This window comes from Lycium barbarum, chromosome 8 (assembly GCF_019175385.1).
Source record: "Lycium barbarum isolate Lr01 chromosome 8, ASM1917538v2, whole genome shotgun sequence".
In the NCBI taxonomy this organism is placed as follows: domain Eukaryota; kingdom Viridiplantae; phylum Streptophyta; class Magnoliopsida; order Solanales; family Solanaceae; genus Lycium; species Lycium barbarum.
In genome coordinates this window covers 103,399,464-103,426,214 of record NC_083344.1, presented here as the reverse complement: position 1 = coordinate 103,426,214, position 26,751 = coordinate 103,399,464, and the positions used below count along the sequence as shown (strand labels likewise).

Sequence of the window (26,751 nt, the reverse complement as noted above, 5' to 3'; positions counted from 1 at the left end):
TTCCCCTGCGCATCCTACGAACAGCTCCCTTCACCTCCTCAACCTTTAAGCTCCTACAATATCCAAAGTCGCGACGCCTATCAGAGTACTCCAAATCTCCTAACAAAATGTCTGTGTCCCCCTCTTCGTTCAAGAGTTTATGAAAGTATGACTGCCATCTCCGTCTAATGTGAGCTTCCTCCACCAGAACTTTGCCATCCTCGCCCTTGATGCACTTCACTTGATCCAGATCGCGTGCCTTCCTCTCTCTCGCCTTGGCCGAAATACAAATCAGTAATGAACGAAAAAGACCCTCGGCAAACAATATACTTAATGTAAATGAAGCAACATAAGCAAACCTTTATCCTAGCCATTAGACTTACCTATAGATCTCGCTTCATTTATATTTTTTTTATTTTTTTTTTGGGCTAATTTCACATGAATCTCGAGAAACTGTAAGTCCTTTGAGACAACTTTGTCCATGTGATTGTAATGTTTACCTCATCCATTTTAACACCTTCAAGCATCATAGTGTCACATCGGTGCATTTGAACTTCTAACCTAGACATTTCCAAACTATAATTCAGGACCTTCTTTCCTTTCATCTTCTACATGTGCTACTTGTACCTTGTCATAATCATCACTTATTTTGTCTAGTTTTATATGACCACACACCCTCATACCATTCGCATTTCTAAAACACTCATTTTTTCGATATGTTGGACATCAAATACCCAACACTCAAGCCATACACCATCGTTGGTCTCCTCATCGCATAACACTCCTCCATTTCAACTATAGGATTTTAATTTGTGTTGCGTCTTTGTCTATCAAACTATCACACCATTGACGTGGAAACTGAGCCTAGACATATGAATGATCTATGTGAACTCACTTTGATGATCTTAGACCTGAATAAAGGGGTATTATGGCATATTGATGATCAATGTAATACTAGTTTATCCTTACAGTAAGGAATCAAATTGGGAGAAATGGAGTATTGATAACAAGTCTTCAACAACAGAACCAATGATAGTTCGTAGGGGGATCAGTATATGACTAAATTCTAAATTGAAAGATAAACTATCTAGTAAACATGATGGATCTTCAATCCCCTTCAGACAAAAGCTGAAAAACACAAGTACTTTTGGGTTAAAACTTAGCATCTAAAAGCACAAAAATATGTTTAAAGGAAAAGGTGAGAGAACCTAAATGAAATAGATAGTCTATGAGACATATATTAGGAGCCACGATAAATATCAAACTTCTAAAATCAAGTATCCAGATTGAAATACATAATTCAGTAGGGATTCCTTAATTGTTCGTAAGTACTCCCTTCATTTCATTTTTTGTGAAGATGTTTGATTGAGCATGCCATTTAAGGGATTCCTTAATTGTTCGTAAGTACTCCCTTCATTTCATTTTTTGTGAAGATGTTTGATTGAGCATGCCATTTAAGATGTTAATTGATATATTAGTGATATGGAAGAAACTATTAAATTAGTGGTTGAAAAGAGATATCATATCAAAGTTATAGAGGGAATAATTTAATACAACTTAAATTCTTAAAAACTGTGATAATTTATAAAAATAGAATGGTTTCAAACATTTTGGGACGTCTTAAAATGGGAAAAGAGTCATATAAATTGGAACATATGGAGTATAAATATTTCAGGATGCAGAATATTCATCCCAGAAGGAGCTTAAGGAATGGCTAGGAAGAGAACTTGAATGAAATGGGACTTCACTGTGGTTCGTGTCTTCTTCTCACAAACAAACTAGAGTTCTCACCATATATCAAGCTTCTCAAATCAGTAAAGTATCAATTGAAGTATAAACAATCAATTATGGAACGTTGATACTACTCAAGAGATTACCGGCTCACAGCCAAAATCTCTAACTCACCTCCTGTAGTTACAGCTCAAATCAATGTCAGCCACAAGATTGTATTGAATCTTTAATCAATGATATTAATTTACCACATCTTGTGTTCCTAATACATCTGTACTTGGGATTGAAGGAAAGGATGGATAATATTTTCAGGCATATAGAAGAGAGTAGAAGTTGTTCCACAGCCTAAACAACAATGTGAACACTAAGATTGCCTTTCCGAAATCAACTGTGAGTTTCTCAGTACTTATCAATGGCTCAGCAGCCGGTTAATTCAGAGCACAAAGGGGCCTCAGACAAGGTGATCCTTTGTCACCTTTTCTGATTTTCTTAGTTATGGAAGTACTCGACAAAATGGCTAAAACTGCAAACTTGAAAGGATGGTTAAAAGGTTTTGATGTGGCTAGAACTGGGAGGGAGAGTTTGCAGGTGACTCATCTACAATATACAGATGATAAAATGATATACTCATATTCTGTGATGCTGAAGAAGAGCAACTTAGATATCTGAGGGAGATTGTAGTATTGTTTGAAGGGTTATCTGGCCTGTGGCCTGCATATCCACTGCAGAAAAAGCTTTTTGTATCCCATTAACGAAGTCACAAATCTGGACCTATTGGCTGCAATCTTAGGTGGTGAAGTTGGTTCCCTTCCAACTATCTACCTAGGAATGCCCCTGGGAGCTAAGTCCAAATCCACAGATTTGGAATAATGCGATTGAGAAGTGTGAGAAGAAATTGGTCAAGTGGAAGACCCAATATCTGTCATTAGGTGGCAGACTGACACTTATTAATTCAGTCCTTGATGCTCTCCCAACATACATGATGTCCTTGTTTCCTATCCCAACAGGGATCATGAATAGGTTGGACAGCATCACGAGGAACTTTTTGGGGCATGGGAATAAAGAAAGGAAAGGATACCACTTGGTTGAATGGAAAAAAGTGGTAGTTGGAAAGAGATATGGGGGATTGGGAATTAAGAACCTGAAGATATAGAGCAGGGCTCTCAGAATGAAATGGCTATGGAAGTTCACTAATGACAATGAGTTATTGTGGAGTAAAGTCATTAAAGCAAAATACGAGGAGGAAGATAAGTGGATGACTAAAGAGGTTACTACACCTTATGCGGTGAGCTTGCGTTGGTCCATCAGAAACTTATGGAGTGATTTCAAAACCAATACTAAGATCAAAGTGCTAAATGGGGAAAAAACTATCTTGCTAAACGGGGAAAAAACTATCTTCTGGAATGATGATTGGCATGAAGTTGGCAAACTGGAAATCCTCTTCCCAGACATATACGATCTTGTGCTTCACAGCATAGGTCTATAGCACAATTGGGGACAACTCAAGGGTGGAACATTACCTTCAGAAGACAATTGAATGACTGGGAAATAGAAAGAGTGGCTCAATTTTTTAGCACAGTTGAACAATTCAGTGGGCTTCAGACAGGTGAAGATGCTTTAAGGTGGCTAGGCAGTAGTAGTGGTTCCTTCAAGGTCAGTACAGCTTATAGAATGATGAATCATCCCAATCAACAACTAAAGGTGCTGGCCTTGGAAACTCATTTGGAAAACTAAAATACCACACAAAGTAGCTTGTTTTGTGTGGCTTTTGGCTAAGGAAGCAGTCCTTACACAGCATAACTTGATGAAGAGAGGGATCCCATTATGTTCCAGATGTTTCTTTTGTGGAGAAAAGCAGAGACAGTTAATCATCTATTTCTACATTGTAAGATTACAGGACAACTGAAGAATATTCTAAACCCTGAAAGGCATATCTTGGACTATGCCTGATAAGGTTTCAGAAGCACTAAAGAGTTGGGAGGAAGCAGGTTTGCAGGCAAAAGACAAAAGTAGATGGAGAATTGTCCCTGCATGTATCTGGTGGACAATATGGAAGGAGAGGAACTCTAGATGTTTTGAGAATGTAGAGAATAGCATGCAGAAGGTCAAGCTGAATAGTATTTTATTGTTATGTATTTGGCGTAATCAGATATACTCAAATGATATTGTCTCTATAGATTTTTGTATATAGTTTCATTATGACCCATGTACTATTCTGCTCATGATGAAATATAGTTACAGTTACCAGTTTCATTTAAAAAAAATAAAAAAAAGACTGCCTCTCTGAAATGGCCCCCGGGGCTTTGGTCTAGTGGTAAGAGCATAACAAGTATTGTAAGGGTTAGGCGCACATCACGGGTTAGAAGCATGTTGCAGACAAAATCCTGGTATTAACTGTTGAAGGGTAGAGAACCGGGTTCATTCTCCACTGGATTTCGAACCATGTGCCAATGGCTTTCGGGGATTTTTAGTGGTCAGAATAAAGAAAATGCCTTTACGAAATGGCTTCAATCACAAGCTTATGTGCCAACAAGGGTCTTTGCCAGCCTGAAATGTTAACTGTTCAAACAAACAAAAAAGGGTCTTTGCCAGCCTGGTGACGGATATTAAAAGTAAGAAAAGGTCTAGGAATTCCAGTTAGTGAAAAACTTCAACAAAAACTTTCTAAATAAAATCGAATTTGTGATTTCTTAGAAATTAATACTCCACAGAGAACACAAAAATTTGAGCATGGAAAATAGTAAGGGGGGAAGGCAATTTCTAGGATGCAGTTTTCTTTTCCTTTGTGTTTCAATGCTATGGAAAATAATAACAGAAAAAAACTAGGAGTGTGAGTCAAGTTGTGAAGCCCCCTGAATTTCGATTTTTATTTAGATTAATTTCAAGCTTAAAAATTCAATTTATGTAACCCTGAGCTACATGGGGCTAACACGAGTGTAACAAGCCCATCTAACATAATTGGAAAATGCTAAGTTAATGTTGTATAAGTGAATGGACTAATGCACATGTGAGGAGGTTGGGAAAATAAGATATTAACTTGGAAATATTTGACTCTCAAAGGAGTAAATGCTTGGACCAAAGATTCTTAAGAAACACGTGAATCTGATTGTAAAACAATTGATTAAATGCTGAAATTAGTGGGGAGACAAGAGAATAAAATAATCAAACAAAGGATCAAGATCTGTAGTTAGAGGATATGAAAGGAAAGGAAAGGAAAGGAAAGGAAATGAAGGACTTAATTTTTTTTGAAACAGAAGGAATTAATTTGGCAGAAAAAAAAAAGGGGGAAGCTGCGTAATGCAGCAAGGCAGTCACTGCCGGAACAGCGCCAAACCTGGCGTTCCAACTGAAGTAGCCTTTTTAAAAGCATTTTGGGAGAGAGAAAATTTAATTGTTTGGAACAAGTTCTTGGCGGTAAGAAAAAAGGGAGAGCTTCTGCTCCATAAATAATACTTTGAGGTGAGTATTAATTATTAATGCTCGGTAGATTTGATTCATTAAATACATTTCGTAACTCTCCAACATCATGAAAGTTATAGATTTTGAAGAAAACCTAAAGAACCTCTCAAGAACACAAGTCTTGAAAATTTTAGGGTTTGACAAAGAGGTATTGCTTTCACTCCAATCTTGTATATTATCTTCCATGGGCATCGTAGACTACACTTTTGAAGAAATATTTGGATTTAAAAGCTAGTCTTGAAATTGAGAAGTTTGTTGGTAAAGAAGATGAATAGTGTTGGTTTGCTTGAACCATAATGTTTTGAGTTTCTAAAGGAGCGACTAGGTTCGATAATATGTGTAATGGTCAAATTGCAGTTAAAACTCAAGGATTTGACTTTCGAATTAGGAAATAGGGATTTTTACTAAACTTGTGAAATTGAATTTAAGTGTTGCACACTTAGTTGACTTAGTTGGTATTGTTGTGACGCATTATTAATTTACATAAGATTGTGTATGTCGATTGGGAATTATTGGCGTCACTGGATCCCTTGGAGTAAGATTTAGAAAGCGATTCAAGGTAATGAGGTGTGCTCACCTTACTACCTCTCGAAGTTTCTCTGAAATTCATATTAGTGAATTGGTTTACGAAAAATGGTTTAATGTGAATCCTGGCTTGAGGGGGTGAGCAGGTTAGTATCGGACCACATCTTGCATTGTAAATTGTTCAAGTGTTATCATCACCAAGTTTTTAGGAAAAACAAAACATTGTGCATTAAAAAACTCGATTTGATGGAAATGGCATTTCTTGAATCTTTATAGATTTGTCTCTCATTTGTTAAATGCTTTAACATGAATTGAGAAGGTTTTACACTTGATTTTTGCGAATGGTTGGATCAGTTATGAACACCGTGATTTGATAAAAACAGATTTCTTCGAAGCAAAGCTATGAATCTATTTTTCGAAATGTCAAATGTTTTGGGAGTTAACTGGTGGTGACCACTAAGATCGGTTCGAATGTTACATTCTTTACCCAGGAACTACACGTGCCAGTGTACGTACACACTCCACGGGAAACAGCCCCGACAAGTAGGCCAAATACTTGTGACTAGGTTGATCACCTCGTGTTGTTTCTATTTATGTCGGTGTCGGTATAGTGGTTCCGGGAAAAAGATAAAATTCCACATGATTTTGGTCAAGCTTTACCGCTAGAAGCAACAAATGCATTTTACTTTAATATTTCATTTCACTATCTAACTTGATAATTGATATAAATGCTTCCTTCTTATATGAATGTCTATGCATATTACTTGATTTCTTTAAATCTTGTCTCACTTCTTGGGGAAAACGGTAGTATGATACATGCTATGATGTGGAGCTTAGGCCTTTTGGCCATTTAACTTTTGATTTTGATTTAAGGATTTTGTGTTTACCATCTTGAGCCATGCAGTTAGGATAGCTCCACCTTTCTAGTCGGATACTTTTGGTGAGACAACACTTACTTCTCGGGAAGCTTAGATTGTTATATTCTTCGAGTCGCTGGGGCCTGTCTTGGTTGACTAGCTTAATCCTTGTCATAGAGGTTACATTGACGGTAGTAATTCTTCTAGGTTGGAATTATGGTTATTCATATACCATGCATGCATGAAACTTTATTACTTATATGAATATTTCATTTAAGATGAAATGTGGTTGATTTAATGGTTTTATTCATGCATGGTTTTCAATAATTCAAGGATTGGGATTTTTCAAAAGCTTCTGCATTCATGATTGAGGTGCATAAGTAGGGATTATAACATGGGTTGGTTCATCAGGTCAGGGAGAGTTCGGGGTTCCAATCACGTGGATTTGTGGCGTGACAGAAGTTTACAACTATAATTTAGCAAACTGATTCATTGGAACTCGCCTTGCGTTCCTCCTAAACCTAATATCGTCGTTCACCGTCTCTCTTCCCCCGCCACACCTTTGCATAACCTGGAAGCCAGCACCAATCCCACCTTTTTCTCTGTGTGTGTGTTTTTTTTTTTTTGGGTGTGTGTGTGTGGGGGGGGGGGGGGGTGTTGGGGTCACTTCTACTAGAGCCATCTCTTACTCAACTTGGCCAATGATCTCAGCAATTTCTCATAAAAGGTAAGATCAGTAATATCCTACCTTATACAGTATCCCTCCAACTCAATTTCCATACATTTTTAAATTGCCTTCTAAAATAAAGTGAGGAAATTAAATTCTGAGATTTTGTTATGTTTTTCTCTTAACATTCTTTTCACAAATTTGTAAGCTCAAATGTATTTATCTTTTGCATCTTCTTGATGCCTTCAATGTAGCTTTTTACTTCATCAGAAAAAAGAAATCTCCCATAAATTTTGAAGATCCAAACATATGGTAAATTCTCTGAAGAATTGCAAGACAGAGTACTACCAAAATACTATTGGCTCTATAGATGTTTATAAAGTACTCGAAACCTAGTAGCATATTATTAAATTGAAAGCAAACATGGAAATAAACCTAACACTCGGCACACTTAACTTTACTCTTTTCCTTTCACTTGCATTCTACAACAACATTTTAAGCAGAGTTCAAGGCTTCTAGCCAGTGAACCGGACACCCATTCCGCTTTATCTAAAACATCAAAAACAAACGAGGGCCTAAAGTACATGTATCTTTTCCGTAAGAATTGCATTTAAACATACAAATATCTGAATCCGAGTAGAAAATTGCATTTCCAAAGTAACCGTGGAAAATCAAAGACCAAAAGGAAATCAACAACTTGTGTTTGCTCTAAAGTACTATTGCCGCCTGGTTCCCATATAGGAGAAGCTAGCATTAGATACTTTAGCAGCTGATATGAAGCCTGCATCAATCTCTTCTCTCAAACTACTAATCATCTATCTACGGAGCTTATAAGTTAGATACCTGGAAACCCTATTTTCTCTTTGAGAAAAGCAAAAGAGGGAATAGCCAAATTACCATTTGCATTTAACCTGTGCAGGTCAAAAGAATGCTGTAGTAATATTTTTGGACAACGACGAGAATGCTGTAATAAATTTTTTTGGATAACGATGAAAATGCTGTAGAAGAAATTCAGAAGAAGCTACGTTCTATTGGAGAACTCCAAGAATTGAATTGTTATGTCAACAAAATGAAAAATCACAAGCAAATTAAATTAAATTCCACAAGTTGTACACGAATTCCCTTAACACCCACAACAACCAATCAAGATCCAACTCGAATAAAAAAATTAATTCAAAAAACAACCTTAAAAGAATGGAAAGAGGAAAAAAACACAGAAAGAGAAAGATAGATTTAGGACATGCCTTTTTCAGTTCTCGTGATTTAAATTCCACAAGTTGTACACAAATTCCCTTAACACCCACAACAACCAATCAAGATCCAACTCGAATAAAAAAATTAATTCAAAAAACAACCTTAAAAGAATGGAAAGAGGAAAAAAACACAGAAAGAGAAAGATAGATTTAGGACATGCCTTTTTCAGTTCTCGTGCAGTTAAATTCCACAAGTTGTACACCAAGTTCCTTTAACACCCACAACAACAACTTTTGGAATCAAGATCCAACTCAAATAAAAATTAATCCGAGAAACAACCTTAAAAGAATGGAAAAAGAAAAAAAAAATAAAAAAGACGTAAAGAGAAAGAGAAAGATAGATTTAGGACATGCCTTTTCAGAACATAGGTAAACTGCTGCAAATGGCTTAAAGGAGTTTAGATCGTTGGTTCACTTCAGAGTGTGTAAAAAAAATTGGGTGAAAATTATGGGATGATAGTGTAGCTGTGATGAGTGAGATTCGGGAACATAGGAAATGACAATAATTTTTTTTTTAAGAAATTGGCAGAATCTAAGAGAATACTGGCGAGTGGCGACCACCAAAAGGAGACAAAGAAAGGAAGAAAACAGAAAACAGTAGATTACAAGGATCCTAAGAACTGAAAAATCTCCTGTAAATCCTCTATACAATGTTCTTTACACCAAAAGTAAAACGATACAAGGAAAAGACGATAATAACCCCCAAGCTTTGGCAGGTGCTGGCTGTCAAACTGTAATAATTGAGTACCTGCAACTCCCAACTGCCAAATGGAAGTGTCATCCTATCTTTCACACCTATAACTTGATTCTGGTCAACAGTCTTTAACATTTTTCCCTTTTTAGCTTAGGAGAATAGTCAAAATCCAAACTTTTACCTCTTTTTTTTGGTAACTGACAAAAAAAGAACATCTAAATGAGATTTTCTTCTTCTTCTTTTTTTTTTTTTTTTTTTTGGTTTGGGGGGGGGGGGGGGGGGGTGGGGAGATGGTGACAAGAATCTGAAGGAGATTTTCTTTTGAGTTAATAACTCTAACTCCCTAAACTATTAACTTTTTATCATTTTAACACTTAAATTATGGGGTGTTGTTATTACCCCCGAACTACAAGCCAAGTGACATGGAGAGTGGCGGCCCAAAAAACCATTTATGTGGACCTAGTACACTCTGTGAGGTCCAACATTTTCTCTGATTCACCTCGTTTACTGCATTTCCATTACTTGAATGGAAGCTTATACAAATTGAATGAATTATTAGTACAACGTACCTTAATTTTCTTTCTAAAAGTCAAAGTCAAAATTAGCTGGTAAATTCTGTCCAATATAGAATTATATTTAATATTCTCTAATTTCAGAGAGGATCTCCAAATTTCTTGACTTTCATTTTCCTTCAACTAATCACTCTCATAATTCTCAGATCATAAAATTTGTAATCCTTTAAACTGTCTTACCGGTAAAGTGGCCAACTAAACATATGATGATGTTTTAGTCGTTATGCTCGCAAGTTTATGAATTCAAAGAACGTGAGACTCTTACTGTTATTTATTATACGCACTAAAGTAACATCTAAAGATTATGTAGTAAAGAAGAAGAATCTATTTATCATCGTGAGAATTTTGATTTTGAAGTTAATCTTTTACCTTGCATGTCCTTGCCATTAACCATGTCTTTTAATTCCTAGTAAAAAAGATATACATGGAAATCAATCAACTACGTCTTCAAAATGAGATTAGTGATGATTGAAGCAGTGTGCAGAAGCTACTTGTGGTCTGGGGAGGCTACAATTACCAAGAAGGCTATGGTGCCTAGGAACAAAGTTTGTTTGCCCAAGAAAGCAGGTGGTCTGAACATCCATAACTTGAGGACATGGAACCAAGTGGCAATATGCAAACTACTTTGTGCATCGAGTCAAAAGAAGGATAAGCTATGGATCTCTTGAATACATACTTACTACATCAAAATTCAGCATATTCACAGTATGCAGAGTCCCAAACAGTCAGCTTGGATGATAAGGAAGATTTATAGATGTTAGAAAGTACTGGCAAGCTCTGGGAGATATCAAGAGGCAACAGCTTGATCATGGGAGATATCAACAGCTTGATCACTGAGGATAAGTTCCATCTAGCTACAGCTTACAAGAGACTGAGAGGAGAGGTCCTCAATGTCACCTGAAACAAACTGCTCTACCAGAACAATGCTGAGCCAAAACAGAATTTTATACTTTAGCTGAATTTGCATGGAAGATTGAGAACTAAAGATAAACTGTTGAAGTGGGGGTTGAGTGTGGATGCAGACTGTGTTTTATGTGACAATGTGCCCGAAACTAGGAAGCTTTGTTCTTTGAGTGCAGGTTTTGCTCAGGAACTGTGGAATCACTCAGATGACAAAAAAAAAGGGTAGGAGAATTCAAGATTGGGAAGCAGAATGGCTATGGGTCCAGTGGCAGTCCAGAGGAAAGCACCCAAATAAAGTATTACTAAAAGCTAGCGTGGCCACTGTGGTGTATGGATTAAAAGGAACATGAGGATTTTCCAGAACAAGTCATCCTCCAGAGAAACTATGCTGTACCAGATGAAGCTAAATTTGTGCAGAAGAGTCAGACACAACCAGAAGCTGCTTAACTATGTCAGCTCCTTGGGAGCTTAGGAAATTTTGGTATTAGTTAGTTTTATTTTATGTTTATAGAGGCTGCACACTGAGAAGAGAATTGGATTGGTTAATCCACCCTTGTTTTGTAAATACTTACTTGGTGATTTTTTATTTTTTTTTGACAATGATAACATAATACTTGCTTGGTGATTAATAAAACGTTCCTTTAATTGCCCAAAAAAAAAAAGTATGTCTATTGCATTATTTTGCAACACTTCAAATCGACTAGTGTGATGTTTACATCAAGAATTAAGTAACCAAAATGAAACTTACACAAATCTAATGATGTGTGTACAAGTAGTTGTACTATTTGCATCAAGAAATCTCTCAAATGGTGTCCAAGGGTTTTTTCAGTTTGAATTTCATATGAGTTCTTATGAGCATTTAAATTTGAGAATGAAATATCTAGGTCTTACGTGAGAACTTGGACTTTAGATGTTTAACAGGGTCTTCCTAGTCTTCCATAACAAGTTGAGGACCTATTAGTTTCTCACCTACAATTACTTCAAGTTAATTACTCTTTTTTTTTTTACATGGGAACCCGCAGCCGCTACCCTTTTGGGTGCGCACATGGTAAACCCAGCTCCTGTGCAATAGCTCACCAACCACATAGGAGAGGTAACCCGCACTAGGCAAGCCCCATGCGACGAGCTCGACTCAGAAGACAAAATCCCCTGCTATCGTAGGCAGGGGTTTCGAGCCTGAGACCTCCATTATGAAAACTCCATGCTCAACCAACTGAGCCACCCTTGCGGGTAAATTACTTAATGTAAATATGTTTCTTGCTGAATGATTGAAAGTTCATTATACTAGCAAGGCTTGCTAGTTGTTAAATGGGTAGAGATTCAATAAAGGCTTCTTTGAATCAGAACCATATTGTATGATCAGTAACTCTCCACATAAAGGTTAAAACTTTCCACAACAAAAAGCTAATAATTCTAAAATTCAAAAGTCAAAAAGATGAAAAATCTACCATAAGAAAACCTACCCAGAAAACAGAATAGTTTAGTAAAACAAGAAATTACCTGCTTAGTGAAACATCATAGATCTGAGCCATCAAGAAAGGCTTGTTTGAATCAGACCCATCATACTGTTTCAACTCCTGTTGAGAAATATCTCTGGTGATGACCATGATGAGGTGAACCAAACAACTCTCAGACAACATAGTACAAAGCAACCACAGTAAAAAAAGGTTGTAGGAAAGAGAGCTCCAGGGCCACATTTGGAGAACAAGAGGAGACAACTATAGCTTCCTTCCATAATTGATTCAAATAGAAAATCAATCTACCCAAATGTGTAGATATATTATTATTATTATTATTATTATTATTATTATTATTATTATTATTATTATATTTTAAATTTTTTAAGTCTTTTTCTTAAATTGTTGGTTACAACCTTACAATTTTGCAGGCTCTTTCTTGAGCAATGTTTTGATCAAGACCGACTCTCATATCATATTTATTCCCTAAGGGGTCGTTTGACGTGAAGAATAAGCAAAAATAGTCTCGGGATAAAATTTTAGTGTCTTCTTATCCCATGTTTGGTTGGAATAAAAATCCGGGATAACTAATCCCGGGATTAGTTATCCCGGTCCCGGGATTGTAGCCTTATTTTATCCCACCTTGAGGGTGGAATAATTAATCCTGGGATAACTTATCCCGGGATTAGTTATCCCGAGATAAATTGTTTCCCAACCAAACGAGCCCTAACGTCTTTAAGGCCTCATTTATAAAAAATAAAAAAATTATTGTATGATGTTTGAATTTGACTACATATTTAATTTTTAACTCTAAATTTTAATACTTAATAATTAAGTTTCAGATATTTAATTCAACTATTTGAAATGGCTTATTCATACCACTCGTTAATAGTAGATTTCATTATGCCATTGTCGTGACGCATTTGGTTCATTTGTTTCACTAATCACTAACGGAGCTCAAATATGCCACTGAACTTACTGAAATGGTTCACATATGCCATTAAAATAGGGTGAGAGGGGTGGATGCTAGTAAGTAATGAAGGATTTAGATAATGCTACGTGACAAAATCTGATAGTAATAGGACTCCGTTAGTGGTTAGTGACACGAATGAATCAAATGTGTCACCACAACGACATAAATGAACTAACTATTAACGAGTGGCATGGATGAGTCATCTCGAATTGTTCGATGGCATATTTGAACTTTTTCCCAAGAAATTATATAGGAAGTCCTTTTATTTAGAATTTTAAAATCAATTAAGATTCTACCTTGTATAAATTATTTCTTAGTTAAAATCGTGTAAAATAACTATATACGAAGTAAAGGAAAAAAGTTTTCTTTTTGTCTTTTTTCTTTTGGTAGTTTAGTAATTCTTTGACCACAAATTGATTTCTAAATAAACAACACATCTATGATTCAAATTAACACATTTTAAGTCTCTCTAACCTATTAATTTTGCATTATACATTGCCGTTTGTTTTGATGTACAGTATAATGTATTGGTACCTACAAATACAATGAATTTATTATTTTCTTTGCATAATTCTACATTTTATTATCTTTTATATGTCATTATTTTTAGTTAGATTTAAGTTTTCTCTTGGAAACACACCAATTGTGCGCATGATAGAATTACTTCGCCTTAATAATTTTTTTGAAAAATTATACTCATTAATATAAAGTATATGTGCAAAGAACATAAATCTTATGAAATGTCATTCGTCTTATTTTTTTCATCCTTTAAAAATAATTTTCATAATGAACAATATTATCATTTGAGTTTCTCCAATATTTAGGAGCTTTAAATCAATTAAATTTTGTACATTAAATTCTTCTTTATTTAAACTATATAGAAAATTTTAATATTAAATATCTTGTATAAATCCTTTCTTATTTAAATTATGTAACACAACTATTTTATAAAAGACAAATAATTACCAAATGAAAAAACTCATAGAGAATAAGTATGAGTGTAATTATCATTTATTTTAAAATTGAATTATTCTTTGTTATAGATTATAACTAGTTAACTATATATAATTTAATTATTTTAGCAAAATGAAAAATAGAAAAATACTAAGTAGGAAATTATAACTAGAGTAGTTCCTACGATTTTTCTTATTCTTAAAAATAGAAAAAGACTAAGTTGGAAACTATTACTAAAGTCGATAAATGTTGGTTGATTAAAGTTTCTTTTTCTGAATTATAGATTTAGAACCGTTCATATAATTAAAACCAATTAATTACACATAATTTAATTATCTTAGGGAAAAAAAAACTGCTTTATATGAAAAATTATATTTGATTCGCTAGGTATACGATATCACGTTCATTACCCTTTAATGATCACTCCTTTCGCAAACTTTATGCAAAAAAAATTATATGTGCATTCTAATAAATACTATTATTAGATGCAAATTATTTCAACAACAACAACACAAACTCAATGTAATCTCACAGTTGGGTTTTGGGAGGATACTGTGTATGCTGACCTTAACTTTATTTTGAGAAGATAGAGAGATTATTTCTGATACACCATCGGTTCAAGAATGATGAAAAAAGGCAATAACAAGTAGAAACAACAACAAAATAATAAGATAATAGAGGCTAAAGAAACAAGATGTAGTAACTTAGGTGCAAAAAAATACGGAATAAAAAATTTAGAGAAATAATAGAACCCTAATAAAAATAAGTTGTGTCGCAGTAACTTTGACCAAAGTTCAAGGGTACTAGCGCCTTATCCCAAATATATTCACTTGTGGTGGAGATTTACCTCCCAAAAATGGAACTTTTTTTTTTTGCCGTAAATTTAAATTAATTAAACCTTAATACAAGCACAGAACACAACAAAAATAGGAAAAGAAAGAAGAAAAAAGAAAATGCAGCACTGTCAAAAAAGCATTGGTCATCAGTTTTCCTTCTACAAGTCCTTCCAAAAAAGATATTTCTGTCCAACGATACATACTACAGAGCCAAACTTGACGTGTCTTATTTCCATCCTTATTATACTCCATATTTTACGGATTTAAATCTTGAAAATGAAGTTCTACCAGTAAGAAGTATTTTATTCTGAAATTTCGGAACGCATATCTCAATTAATGGGACTTCAATACCAAATTAGATACCCAGGGAAAAATCCAAAAAGAAAAAAAAAAGAAAAAAAACAGAAAGTATGACTTTTTTCTTGTTTTTTGGTTCTGAGTTTTCCTCCTCCAAGTTCTTCCAAACATAGATTTGCGTCCATGGATACATAGTACAGAGCCAAGCGTCTTGCTCCCTTAATTTCCTTCATATATTGTCTCAGTAATCCCCAAAGTTTCCTCCAACCATCACTGTGATTGAACTTGCACATTAAAATATGAGCTGGTGGTGGTCTGGAGCTGTTGGTGCTGCCAAGGTAATTAACTTCTCTCTCCAAATATATCCCGCTTCATCTTGCGTTTTTTTTTTTTAGAGTTAATTATCAAAAACACACTTGATTTTTTTTTTTCGAGTTCCACACTCCAATTAATCAGTTATTTCCTTTTTTTATTGGGTGATAGTTGGTCTAATCATCTTCGAAGTGTATTTTAATACATAAATGACTTCATGTTCTCAATTTATGTTGATTATTTGACTTGATACAAAATTTTAGAAATAAAGAAAAAAATTTAAACTTGTGATCTAAAATAAACGTTAAATATTTGTATGATTATGAATTATTTCATTAAGAATGCTAATTATAAAAATGTGACATTTCTAATTATAAAAAAATGACGTTTTATTTTAGACTAACTAAAAAAAAATCTAAAAAAAAAAAATGTCATATAAGAACAAGGATAGTTAGAGTGTGAAACACTTTAAAAAAGTGATTGTTTTTGTTACCGTTATCTTCTATTTCTTCAACAATTTAATAAATCTCAATCTTAATCACCCAGAAAAAATTCGAAGAAGAAGATGATGCTCCACAGAACTATGAAAGCGTTGCTCTAATCATCGGAGTAACCGGCATCGTTGGCAATAGTCTCGCCGAGATCCTCCCTCTGGCCGACACCCCTGGCGGTCCTTGGAAGGTCTACGGCGTTGCACGACGCTCTAGACCGTCGTGGAATACCGATCACCCTATGGAGTACGTCCAATGTGACATATCAAACCAAGAAGATACCCAATCAAAACTATCCGTTCTCACTGATGTTACCCACGTGTTTTACGTGACTTGGGCCAGTAAGTCCACAGAGGTTGAAAACTGTGAAACCAATGGAAAAATGTTACAAAATGTGCTTGATGTTATTATCCCCAGTTGTCCCAATTTGTCCCATATATGTTTACAAACAGGTCGAAAACATTACCATGGTTCATTTGAATTGTTTGGAAAAGTAGCCCATGATCCACCACACCATGAGGGTTTGCCCCGTTTACCCATACCTAATTTCTACTACACTCTTGAGGATATCTTGTTTGAGGAGGTGAAGAAAAAAGAAGGGTTAACATGGTCAGTTCATAGGCCCGGGCTGATTTTCGGGTTTTCACCATATAGTTTGATGAACATTATTGGAACTCTATGTGTTTATGCAGCTATATGTAAACACGAGGGGTCGCCATTGAGATTTCCAGGTAAGTTTTGGCTGTCAAATGAACAGGTTGAACTGAATTTAGGTGAGTCAAAATGGATTGAGTTAATAAATGGGCGTGCTATTGACCAGTCTAAAAGTTATTTGGACTGAAATAAACAAAAAAGCAGCTCATAACCCAATTCACCAAATTCTAACAACGTTTTAATTTCTTTTTTGTTCTTTTATAAATTTGTAATACCTAATTTATTTATTTTCCATTATGACTATATAACATTCAAACAAAAAAAAAAGTCTTTTTGAATATATTTTGACAATATTTCTCATGGATCAATTTGGGCTGAAATTGAATAAGCTAGTAAATAGGTGGGTCGATGATCAGTCCAAACTTGGGGCGATTGGATGGATCATGTTTTCATGAGCTAATTTTGTCACCCCTATTTTCAGGTGTTAAATCAGCGTGGGACGGATATTCAGATTGTTCAGATGCAGATTTAATTGCCGAGCATCAAATATGGGCATCGGTTGATCCAAACGCGAAGAACGAAGCGTTTGATGTTAGCAATGGAGATGTGTTCAAGTGGAAGCATTTGTGGGAGGTTTTAGCTGAGGAATTTGAAGTGGAAGTTGAGGAATTTGATGAGAAAAAGAGATGGACATTGGAGGAGATGATGAAGGATAAAGGACAAATTTGGGATGAGATTGTGAAGGAGAATGGATTGGTACCAAGTAAATTGGATGAGATTGGAGGTTGGTGGTTTGTTGATATTATTCTTAGTGGAGAGTGTCCATTGGATACTATGAACAAGAGCAAGGAACATGGTTTTTTGGGTTTTAGGAACTCCAAAAATTCCTTCATCTCATGGATTTATAAGGTGAAAGCCTGCAAAATTGTTCCTTAATTAGTTTGATCTGTGTTTTGGGATTTGTTATGTGTGAAAAATGTTTAAGATAAGAGAATAATAGGTTTAAATTCACTTGTGGTCATCCATTTAAGTGTTAATTTTACCAAGTCATTGAATTTGTATTTTTTTTTATTTGAATTTGTATTTGTAACTTTAAAATAACTCAATTATATAGACTATAATTTTAAAATCATTATTATGGTAGTTATCCTAATATATACCCACTAGAAATCTGACATGACACAACATATATAATTTTATCCTTTAAACATTTGAATTTGCGAAAATGTGTTATATTCGATCATGAGGAAATTTATTGTACCATTTATAATTCTAAATATTAAATAAAATAAATGAATTATTCAAAACAAAAATATTGTATAAACATTAGGGACGATAAAATTGTGCGTACAAAAATAAGAAGTTTACTCAAATCGACATAATTTCTAGTGACGCAATGACATTATTTTAACAACAAATTAAAAACAATTGAAACTCTCATTAATTAAGATAATAATTAGTGACAAATTTTTCATCAGCATTAAAAGTCTATTTATTGATAAAAGTCATTTTGGACTATAAAAAAAATTGCAATTTTTCCAACAAACAACTTCGTTATTTATTTTAATACATTTTGGGATGACGATTTTTTTTTTCATTTTGACTAATGTTATTTGAACCACAAAGCATTAGATCGTCTTTGTTTATGTTTAGTGACCCATGATATGACTCAAATACAACAAGAAGATCTCATAAAGTGGGATTCCGGTAGCGTAGTGTGTACACAGACATTACCCCTATCATGGAAGGTAGAGATGTTGTTTCCGATAGACCAAAGGCTCAAGGCATGACACTACTAAAAAAACGGAAAAAACCGTTGACAAAAACCGACGTCCAGCGTCGATTTTTTTAATGAAACCGACGGGAAACCGACCTTTTAAGGTCCGTCGGTTTTCATAGCCTCGCTTTTGGAAAACCGATGGACCACGTCGGTTTTTTCCGACGGACTGCGTCGGTTACGTAGTCCGTCGGGTTTTATTCAAAATTTTAAAAAAATTTAAAAAACCGACGGACAGAGTCGGTTTTATTAATTTCTGATTTTTTATCTTATATATAAATAATATATATTTTATGAAAAAAACGATGCACTGCGTCGGTTTTTCATATAAATATTTTTATTTTAATTAAAAAACCAACACAGTGCGTCAGTTTTTTTTATAAAATTTAAGAATTAATTTCCAGAAAACCGACGGACAGAGTCGGTTTTCCGTCGATTTTCTGGAAAATCTGCAAAATTAATTTCCAGAAAACCGACGGACTGAGTCGGTTTTCTGGAAAATTTCCAGCATGCAAATCATGCATTTTCTGCAACCACACCTGCACAGAAACCAATACCAAAAGCTGCTCAGAAACTAGTAACAAAAGCTGCTCAAAACTAGCATTAAAATGCTCCTAATCAATTCTAAAAGAGCTACAACACATAAAATCACCCTAAGTAATAATAAAACACATCAAACACTATCTAAACACATCAAATACGATCTAAGTAGACCTTCAAAGTTCAGAAATATTTAAATGTCCAACCAATTCTAACTTTGAATTCTCAATAACAATTCTAACTTTAATAACTTATGGATTCTAACTTTAATTTTAAAAATTGAAAAGTAAATCTAGTCAAATAAAGTCTACATTTTAGTTTTGAGGTTATAGAAATATTATAACTTAATAATTTTAACATAACTTAATAATTCTAAGTTTGAAAAGCACAATTCCAACCAATTCTAAAAATTGAAAAGTAAATCTAGAGAAATAAAATTTACATTTTAGTATTGAGGTTATAGAAATACTATAACTTAACAATTCTAACTTTGAAAAGCACAATCTCAACCAATTCTAACTTTGAATTCTCAATAACAATTCTAACTTTAATAACTTATGGATTCTAACTTTAATTCTAAAAATTGAAAAGTAAATCTAGTCAAATAAAGTCTACATTTTAGTTTTGAGGTTATAGAAATATTATAACTTAACAATTCTAACAAGACTTAATAATTCTAAGTTTGAAAAGCACAATTTCAACCAATTCTAAAAATTGAAAAGTAAATCTAGAGAAATATAATCTACATTTTAGTATTGAGGTTATAGAAATACTATAACTTAACAATTCTAACTTTGAAAAGCACAATCTCAACCAATTCTAACTTTGAATTCTCAATAACAATTCTAACTTTAATAACTTATGGATTCTAACTTTAATTCTAAAAATTGAAAAGTAAATCTAGTCAAATAAAGTCTACATTTTAGTTTTGAGGTTATAGAAATATTATAACTTAATAATTCTAACATAACTTAATAATTCTAACTTTGAAAAGCACAATTTCAACCAATTCTAAAAATTGAAAAGTAAATCTAGAGAAATAAAATCTACATTTTAGTATTGAGGTTATAGAAATACTATAACTTAACAATTCTAACTTTGAAAAGCACAATCTCAACCAATTCTAACTTTGAATTCTCAATAACAATTCTAACTTTAATAACTTATGGATTCTAATTTTAATTCTAAAAATTGAAAAGTAAATCTAGTCAAATAAAGTCTACATTTTAGTTTTGAGGTTATAGAAATATTATAACTTAATAATTCTAACATAACTTAATAATTCTAACTTTGAAAAACACAATCCCAATCAATTCTAACTTTGAATTCTCAATAACAATTCTAACTTTAATAACTTATTGATTCTAACTTTAATTCTAAAAATTGAAAAGTAAATCTAGTCAAATAAAGTCTACATTTTAGTTTTGAGGTTATAGAAATATTATAACTTAATAATTCTAACATAACTTAATAATTCTAACTTTGAAAAGCACAATTCCAACCAATTCTAAAAATTGAAAAGTAAATCTAGAGAAATAAAATCTACATTTTAGTATTGAGGTTATAGAAATACTATAACTTAACAATTCTAACTTTGAAAAGCACAATCTCAACCAATTCTAATTTTGAATGATCAATAACAATTCTAATAACTTATGGAATTCTAACAAAAAGCATAATCCAACAACAACAAAAAAACTAGTCAAATAATTAATGTATACATTTTTGCACATATTCAACATCAATAATATTACAAAGAATGATAACTAAGCTAACACAAATACATTGACAAAGAACATGAAATATAGCACAATCTCAAGCCAAAAAAAATAAAATATGACAACTAAACTAGTCAAATAGAGTTTACATTTTTTTCACAAATTCATCATTAATAACATTGCAAATGATGTTTAACAAAGCTAAATAGATTAGCATTAGGCCTAAAATCTACAAATAAAACTAAAATTGAAAGAATTTTAAAAGCCCTAATATAAGAGAAACTAACCTCAATTAATTAACTTCAAAACGGGTCTGGGGTTGGTGGGGACGGGCTGCGCAGGCAGCGGCGCTGGGCGGCGGGGCCGGCCGGAGGGGAGGGAGGCGGCGGGTAGCTAGGGTTTGAGGGGAATGGGAGTTTAATTGGGAAGAGGAGAAGAAATGGGTATGAAAACCCGTCTGGAATGTTTTTAAAGAAAAACCGACGGACAAAACCGACCCTGTCCGTCGGTTTTTCCCGCACGTTTGACCAGATTTGACCCAAAAAAAAAAAAAAAATAGGAAACCGACCCTGTCCGTCGGTTTCTTAAAAAAAAATTGTTTATTATTTTTTTAAAAAACAAATGAATTGCATATTATTTAAAATATTTTTAGAAATAAAACCGACGTCGTCCGTCGGTTTTATATTAATTTTTTTTTTTTAATAAAACCGATGTGGGACGTCGGTTTTTTTTTTGGCGGATATATAATTTCAAATTTTTGCGAAAAAAACCGACCTTGTCCGTCGGTTTTTTAATTAAAAAAATTAGAAATACACAAAACCGACGCACTGAGTCGGTTTTTCAAAGAAACGCAGTCCGTCGGTTTTTTGTCCGTCGAATTTTGCCAGTTTTTTAGTAGTGTGATATGACTCGAATGATTGATAAAATACATTTCATAAAAAAAGATATACAATGACAAAATAAGATATTTTGGTTTTAAGAAAAATAGTTACTAAAAATCAAATTAAATTATTTTATCGATACAAAAATAAATTAAGTGACTTTACTAAGTAATTTCATATACTTGAGTCTGAGTGACGGATTGATAAATTTACATCCTAAGTCCACATACCACAAACTAGTCCATCAAAGCAATTAATGCGCCTAATGTCATGCTATAGTGTGAACAAGAAAATTTGTGATGCTGGATGAATACAGCATTGAAAAGGATCTTTTTAGGTTATATTCACCGGATTCATAAGTCTTCCCTCATTTGTCAAAACCAAACTTTTGCACGCAATCTGTTTCTAGATGAAATTTCAAGGACTGTGAAATCTGTGGTAATAATTATTGTAAACTCTACAACGGAAAAACTTATTCACATTGATTGTGTACATTAAATTACAATTTTTTTGGTAGCTTAGTGATGAAATGAGGTGAGAATATATATACCTTGATTATTACAAGTAAGCATAGATAAATTTGTATTCCTTCTTCATAGAAATTAAGAGTCCACCAAAAAACAAATAAGAGACCAGGTTCCTTATCTGTTCCTTCAAGCAAAAATAGAAAGTAAATGTGACGCAATATTTACGTGGAAAACTCCTTGCTCAAGGGATTAAAAACCACGACCTATATCAGTAAAATTTTCAACTTCACTAACTGAGCAACTTTTCAGATTACAAGCCTTTCGCAACCTAGGAATTAGCTCATTAATCCCTCCCCTTATAATAATTCTATTGCAAGCAAAAGCCCTTAACTAACTCTAGCCAAGAACCAACTGATTCAACTAACTCTAGCTGAACCTTAATTCACCATAACTAACTATAGTCCTATGTTTACACAAAAAGCTTGAAAAACCAAATATCTACAGAACCCTTCTTAATAGAAGTGTAGGTTTACAATATTAAGACCAAGAAGACAAAGACTAAACAACCTAGGACTTAAGACATCTTCGGTCTTGGGATCTGGTCCATGGAATTATTTAGCCTTGATCTTGAAAGCTCTGAGAAAACAGTGGTGGCTGCTCTTTTCAACAATGAGAATAATATGATTTGAAGTGCTAGGTTAAACAAATGCCAACATGTTGTTTATATAGGGAACCAATGAGAGCGTGTGAGGATCATGTGAGTGGCATGTGATATAGATAGAGACGTTACAATGATCCTTGTCTTTTAGCCGACATGCATCTACTGTTCCGCTGTGGCTCTGCCTGTCCGAACAGTGCCACAGCTTTACCGCTGTCACGTTCGTACAGTGTTCAGGGGACCTGATCAAGGACCTGGTCCTTGGTGTATATGTTGATCATCAAAACTATAAAATGTCATAACTCGTCAATTTCCCCCTTTTTGATGATGACAAACTAGGGGTGGGCATTCGGTTTTTCGGTTCGGTTCTTTCGGTTTCGGTTTTTTAAAGTTCGGTTCGATTCGGTTTTGGTTTTTTCAATTTGATTTTTTTAATATAATATTAGAAGCGATTCCATTGACACTAATTCATATTCTCAAAAGCAATAAAACATAAAACTGATAAATTGAAATCAAAATCAAACAAACAGGATACACAAGAACATAAAACTATAATCATGACATAGGATTACTAGGTGTTATATACATACCGTAAGAATAATTAAGAAAACACATAAAGGACGTACATTAATCCTAAAGAGACATCCTAGTTACCTTTCTTTGTTAAGGATATTTGATTTTTTCAATTGAAGTGGAAAATTAGGGATACAAATGCAAAAGAGGACTTATTACAATTGTTTTTTTTTTTTTGTTTTACACTTAATGGGCCTGGACTATTTTAATTTTTTTGGGTAATGTATTAAATTTCGGTGCGCGTTCGGTTTTTCGGTTCAGTTTGGCTATTTCGGTTTCGGTTTTGGTTTTTTGACGATGGACACCAAACACCGAACCAAACTAGTTCGGTTCGGTTTGTTAAAGTTTCGGTTCGATTTTTCGATTTTCGGTATTTATGCCCAGCCCTATGACAAACTCGTAAGTGATGTTCCTCTGAGAATCAGGTTCCCCCTGCAGATTTGACCTCAACAACATATAACTATAGCATTCTCATTTTCATTCAGAGAACCAGGTTCCCTTTGTGAATTATGCTTTCAGCAACATGCTAACATTTTCCATCTTACCACACCTATGCAGCATTACTTAAGGATAAACACTTGTTAAAAAAACACTTAAAAACACTACACCTCTTCTCCCTTTGGGCATCATTGAAAAGAGACATTAGTTGGCACAAGCTTTAAGAAGTTCAGAACCATTAACTCAAGCCACTTGGGCAACTCAGCATGAGTACCAACAGAATCAATCATAGCAACATTAAGGAAAACATATGCAGAAATCAGAAAAATTGTCATTCAGAACAATATTTTAGGGCAAAAACATAGTAATCAATTCAACATAAACATACTAAAATAATTGTCAAAATTCCAGAATCACCAATACAGAAAACAACAAAGAAAAACTACGGACAGGTTTCAAGAAATTGGCTGAAGAGGAAAAAGTCAGGGTTGGATGGGTTGACAGGGTTAAAGGCTTTGAACATCATGTCCAGTCTAGCATTTGCAGCTTTGTGATTGGACAAGAGATTTGCTCCTGGACCCCTGCAACTTTCTACGTTAGACTAGAATTCTCCTCTCTTAACTCTGCAATTTCTTTTATTGTATCACCACTGAGACCAGGTCCCTCCACTTTCAGTCTGGTGATTTCAGACTTCAACAAGGTGTTCTCAACCTGCAACCTCTCAACATCAGCTAAGATTTTCTCATTTGCCTCAATCAAACTCGAGATAGTGGAAGTGGTTCCTGCTCTTCCCTTTTTTGGAATAAATTCACACCCCTCCAATGTGGGCATACAGAACATTTGCTTCTTGTTTCCTTTAGAGGCTTTTACAGTAGGTACTTTGAAATTCTGAAACACTTTGGTAAGGAAAAATCCATAGAGAAGACCATGCTTACCATCCTTGAGATCCACCACCGTTGTCACGTGTTGCAACATTATGCCAGGCAAACTGATCAAGTGGCCACCAGCTAGAATTTCCATAAGGACCAGGTCCGTCTTGGAAGCAATACACATTTTCTCAATCTGAGGGAGCATGGCCTTGTTCACAAACTTAAAGAGCAACTGATACTGAGATTTCATTTGTTTCTTACAGACAGTCTCAGTGGTCACTTACTCTCTTATTTTGACTATGTGAAGCTTGAAGTCTACAGTAGCCTTGTCTCCTTCCTCTAATCTACTTATTCCATCAATTGGAACAGCAAGAATTGTTCGCAACTGCTCTTCATCGAGGTTGAGCTCCACTGTACCAACTTTGCAAACCAATGAGTGATCATCAGTGTACCTAAGGTTTATAAAGAAGTCGGCTACTTCTTTTTCATAAGCTATTACAAGACCTTCCATCAAGTGTTCCCATTTTGAGATTTGAGAACTTCCATTAATTCCTCCAACGCTTTGTGCCCAACAATCTCTGGGTCAAACACCCTACCCAGCAAAACTTTCTGCCCTTTTGGTTTGTTTTGTCTTTCCTCCTCTAGTTTTTGTTTGGTTCTCACATCCTCCTTCTTATGCTTTCCTTTCTTTAAAGAAATAGGTTCCTCTGTGCTAACTCTTATTCTTTTGGAGAAACCTGTCTCCTTACTAACAACGTTTTTTCTCTTCTTAGGGGATTTTGATACCTTCTTCCCCTTTTTCACTGCTTCTTCCTTCTCACATTCTTCATTATCTTCACTATCACCTCCTTCATCACTGTCGCTTACACCTCATTCATCCACAGTTCTCTCCTCAATAGCCACGGATTTCTTTCTTCTTTTGGAATTTTTTTCTGACTAATGTGGCTTACTCCTCCTCTTCTTCTTTATCAGACACATCAATCACCCCTTCCTCTTCATCTCTCAACTTACTCAAATTTGCCAAATTTACTTGCCTTCGCCTCTTACTAGTAGTCTTTTCTTTGTTAACTTGTAAGGCAGAGTCTAGTTTTGCCTGAGACTTCTGTCTAGTGGTAGGAGGTCTTTTTCTTTGTTTATGAGAAGGCTTCCTATCTGCAAAATGTTTTCTCCTGCTTTTCTCCTTTTTTATCTTCTTAGCACCCCCAGACCTCTGCCCATATATAGTTCTCAATATAACATCATCATCAGAGTTTATCTCATTACCTTCAGAGTTAACCTTCTCAGAGTGGCTAGAGGAACTAAGTTCCTCCTCTAAAGAGGCTTTCCTTTTAGATGAAGGTTCTTTCCAAGGAACTGCAATTGTAGACACTAGTTTGGAGGCGGACGCTACCTCAGAGGGACAGGTCCATCTGTCACCACAGTATGTCCTAAACTACCCTGTTCCCCCTGAGTTTGAGCACTCACTTCCTCAGTTTCCATCTAGCCACTGTTACCAAGTACAGTATCAACAACATCATCTACCATATCCTTCATAGATTCATCGCTAGTTACCGCACTTTTACCAAAATCACCAAAAACATCCATATTTTCAAGAGAAGTTGGGTTACTTGAGTTTTGAGGCACTTCATTTAAGTTCCCCTCTCAGTTGCACATACATCCTCTGTTTCCACTCCTTGACTTGTCACTTCAATACTGTCATCCTTCTCAGCAATTTCCTCAAGATATTGAGAAGTTGTCATAGTATGAGCGCTTCCTTTTGAATTGGGTTTCTCAAAGGAAGTGAAAGTAGGCACGAACTTATTTGGGATTTGGCTTTTACGACTTCTAGAGGAACCAACAACAGGTTTTGATAAGGGCATTTTAGGGTTTTGGTCTTTTGGAATGGGGACTGTTGGAGACGACAAACTTGTTTGTGGGTTGTTTGAAGTAGGCCTTTTGGGAGAGGAATGAGAGGGGTTGGCTTCTGAGGCATTAGGGGATGAAGTTTCTTTGTTTGACATGATCGATTTTGGAGCAAAGAAATGTGAGAGGATATGAACGATGAAGGCTTGAATGTTTGAGAGTAAAGTGAGAGAGATAATTTATGGTTTGGGTGTTATAAGTGGGTGACAAAACCGGTTCCCTTTGGCAGAACAAAACGTTTCATTTAAGTCAGGTTGGTTTTGAAGAGTTGTAATGATTCAACTTTAGGATTTTGAAAGGGAGGCGGAAATAAT

The 26,751-nt window shown here is 34.6% G+C and overlaps 2 protein-coding genes across 5 annotated transcripts in view; one reads left to right on the top strand and one right to left on the bottom strand.

Moving 5' to 3' along the window:
• Positions 1-26,751, bottom strand: part of LOC132606495 (F-box/LRR-repeat protein At3g48880-like) — a 61,744-nt gene that overhangs the window by 4,702 nt on the left and 30,291 nt on the right. Inside the window, exons 1-2 of one of the 4 annotated variants that reach the window (XM_060320027.1) lie at positions 12,141-12,400; positions 8,633-8,681 (exon numbers count right to left, since the gene is read on the bottom strand). The exons of 1 other annotated variant lie outside the window; for it this stretch is intronic. Coding sequence is in view for 1 of the 3 variants with exons in the window: in XM_060320028.1 (XP_060176011.1) it covers positions 12,141-12,337 (197 nt within the window). In the remaining 2 variants the exon portion in view is untranslated. Of the gene's footprint in view, positions 1-8,632; positions 8,682-12,140; positions 12,409-26,751 lie in introns of those variants that run through there. 2 more of the 4 variants (XM_060320028.1, XM_060320025.1) reach the window with 2 other exon arrangements.
• Positions 15,101-17,746, top strand: LOC132606494 ((S)-8-oxocitronellyl enol synthase ISY1-like). The gene is made up of 3 exons (XM_060320023.1): positions 15,101-15,495; positions 16,016-16,691; positions 17,096-17,746. The coding sequence occupies exons 1-3, from the start codon at positions 15,457-15,459 to the stop codon at positions 17,548-17,550; spliced, it is 1,170 nt and encodes a 389-aa protein (XP_060176006.1). The 5' UTR covers positions 15,101-15,456; the 3' UTR covers positions 17,551-17,746.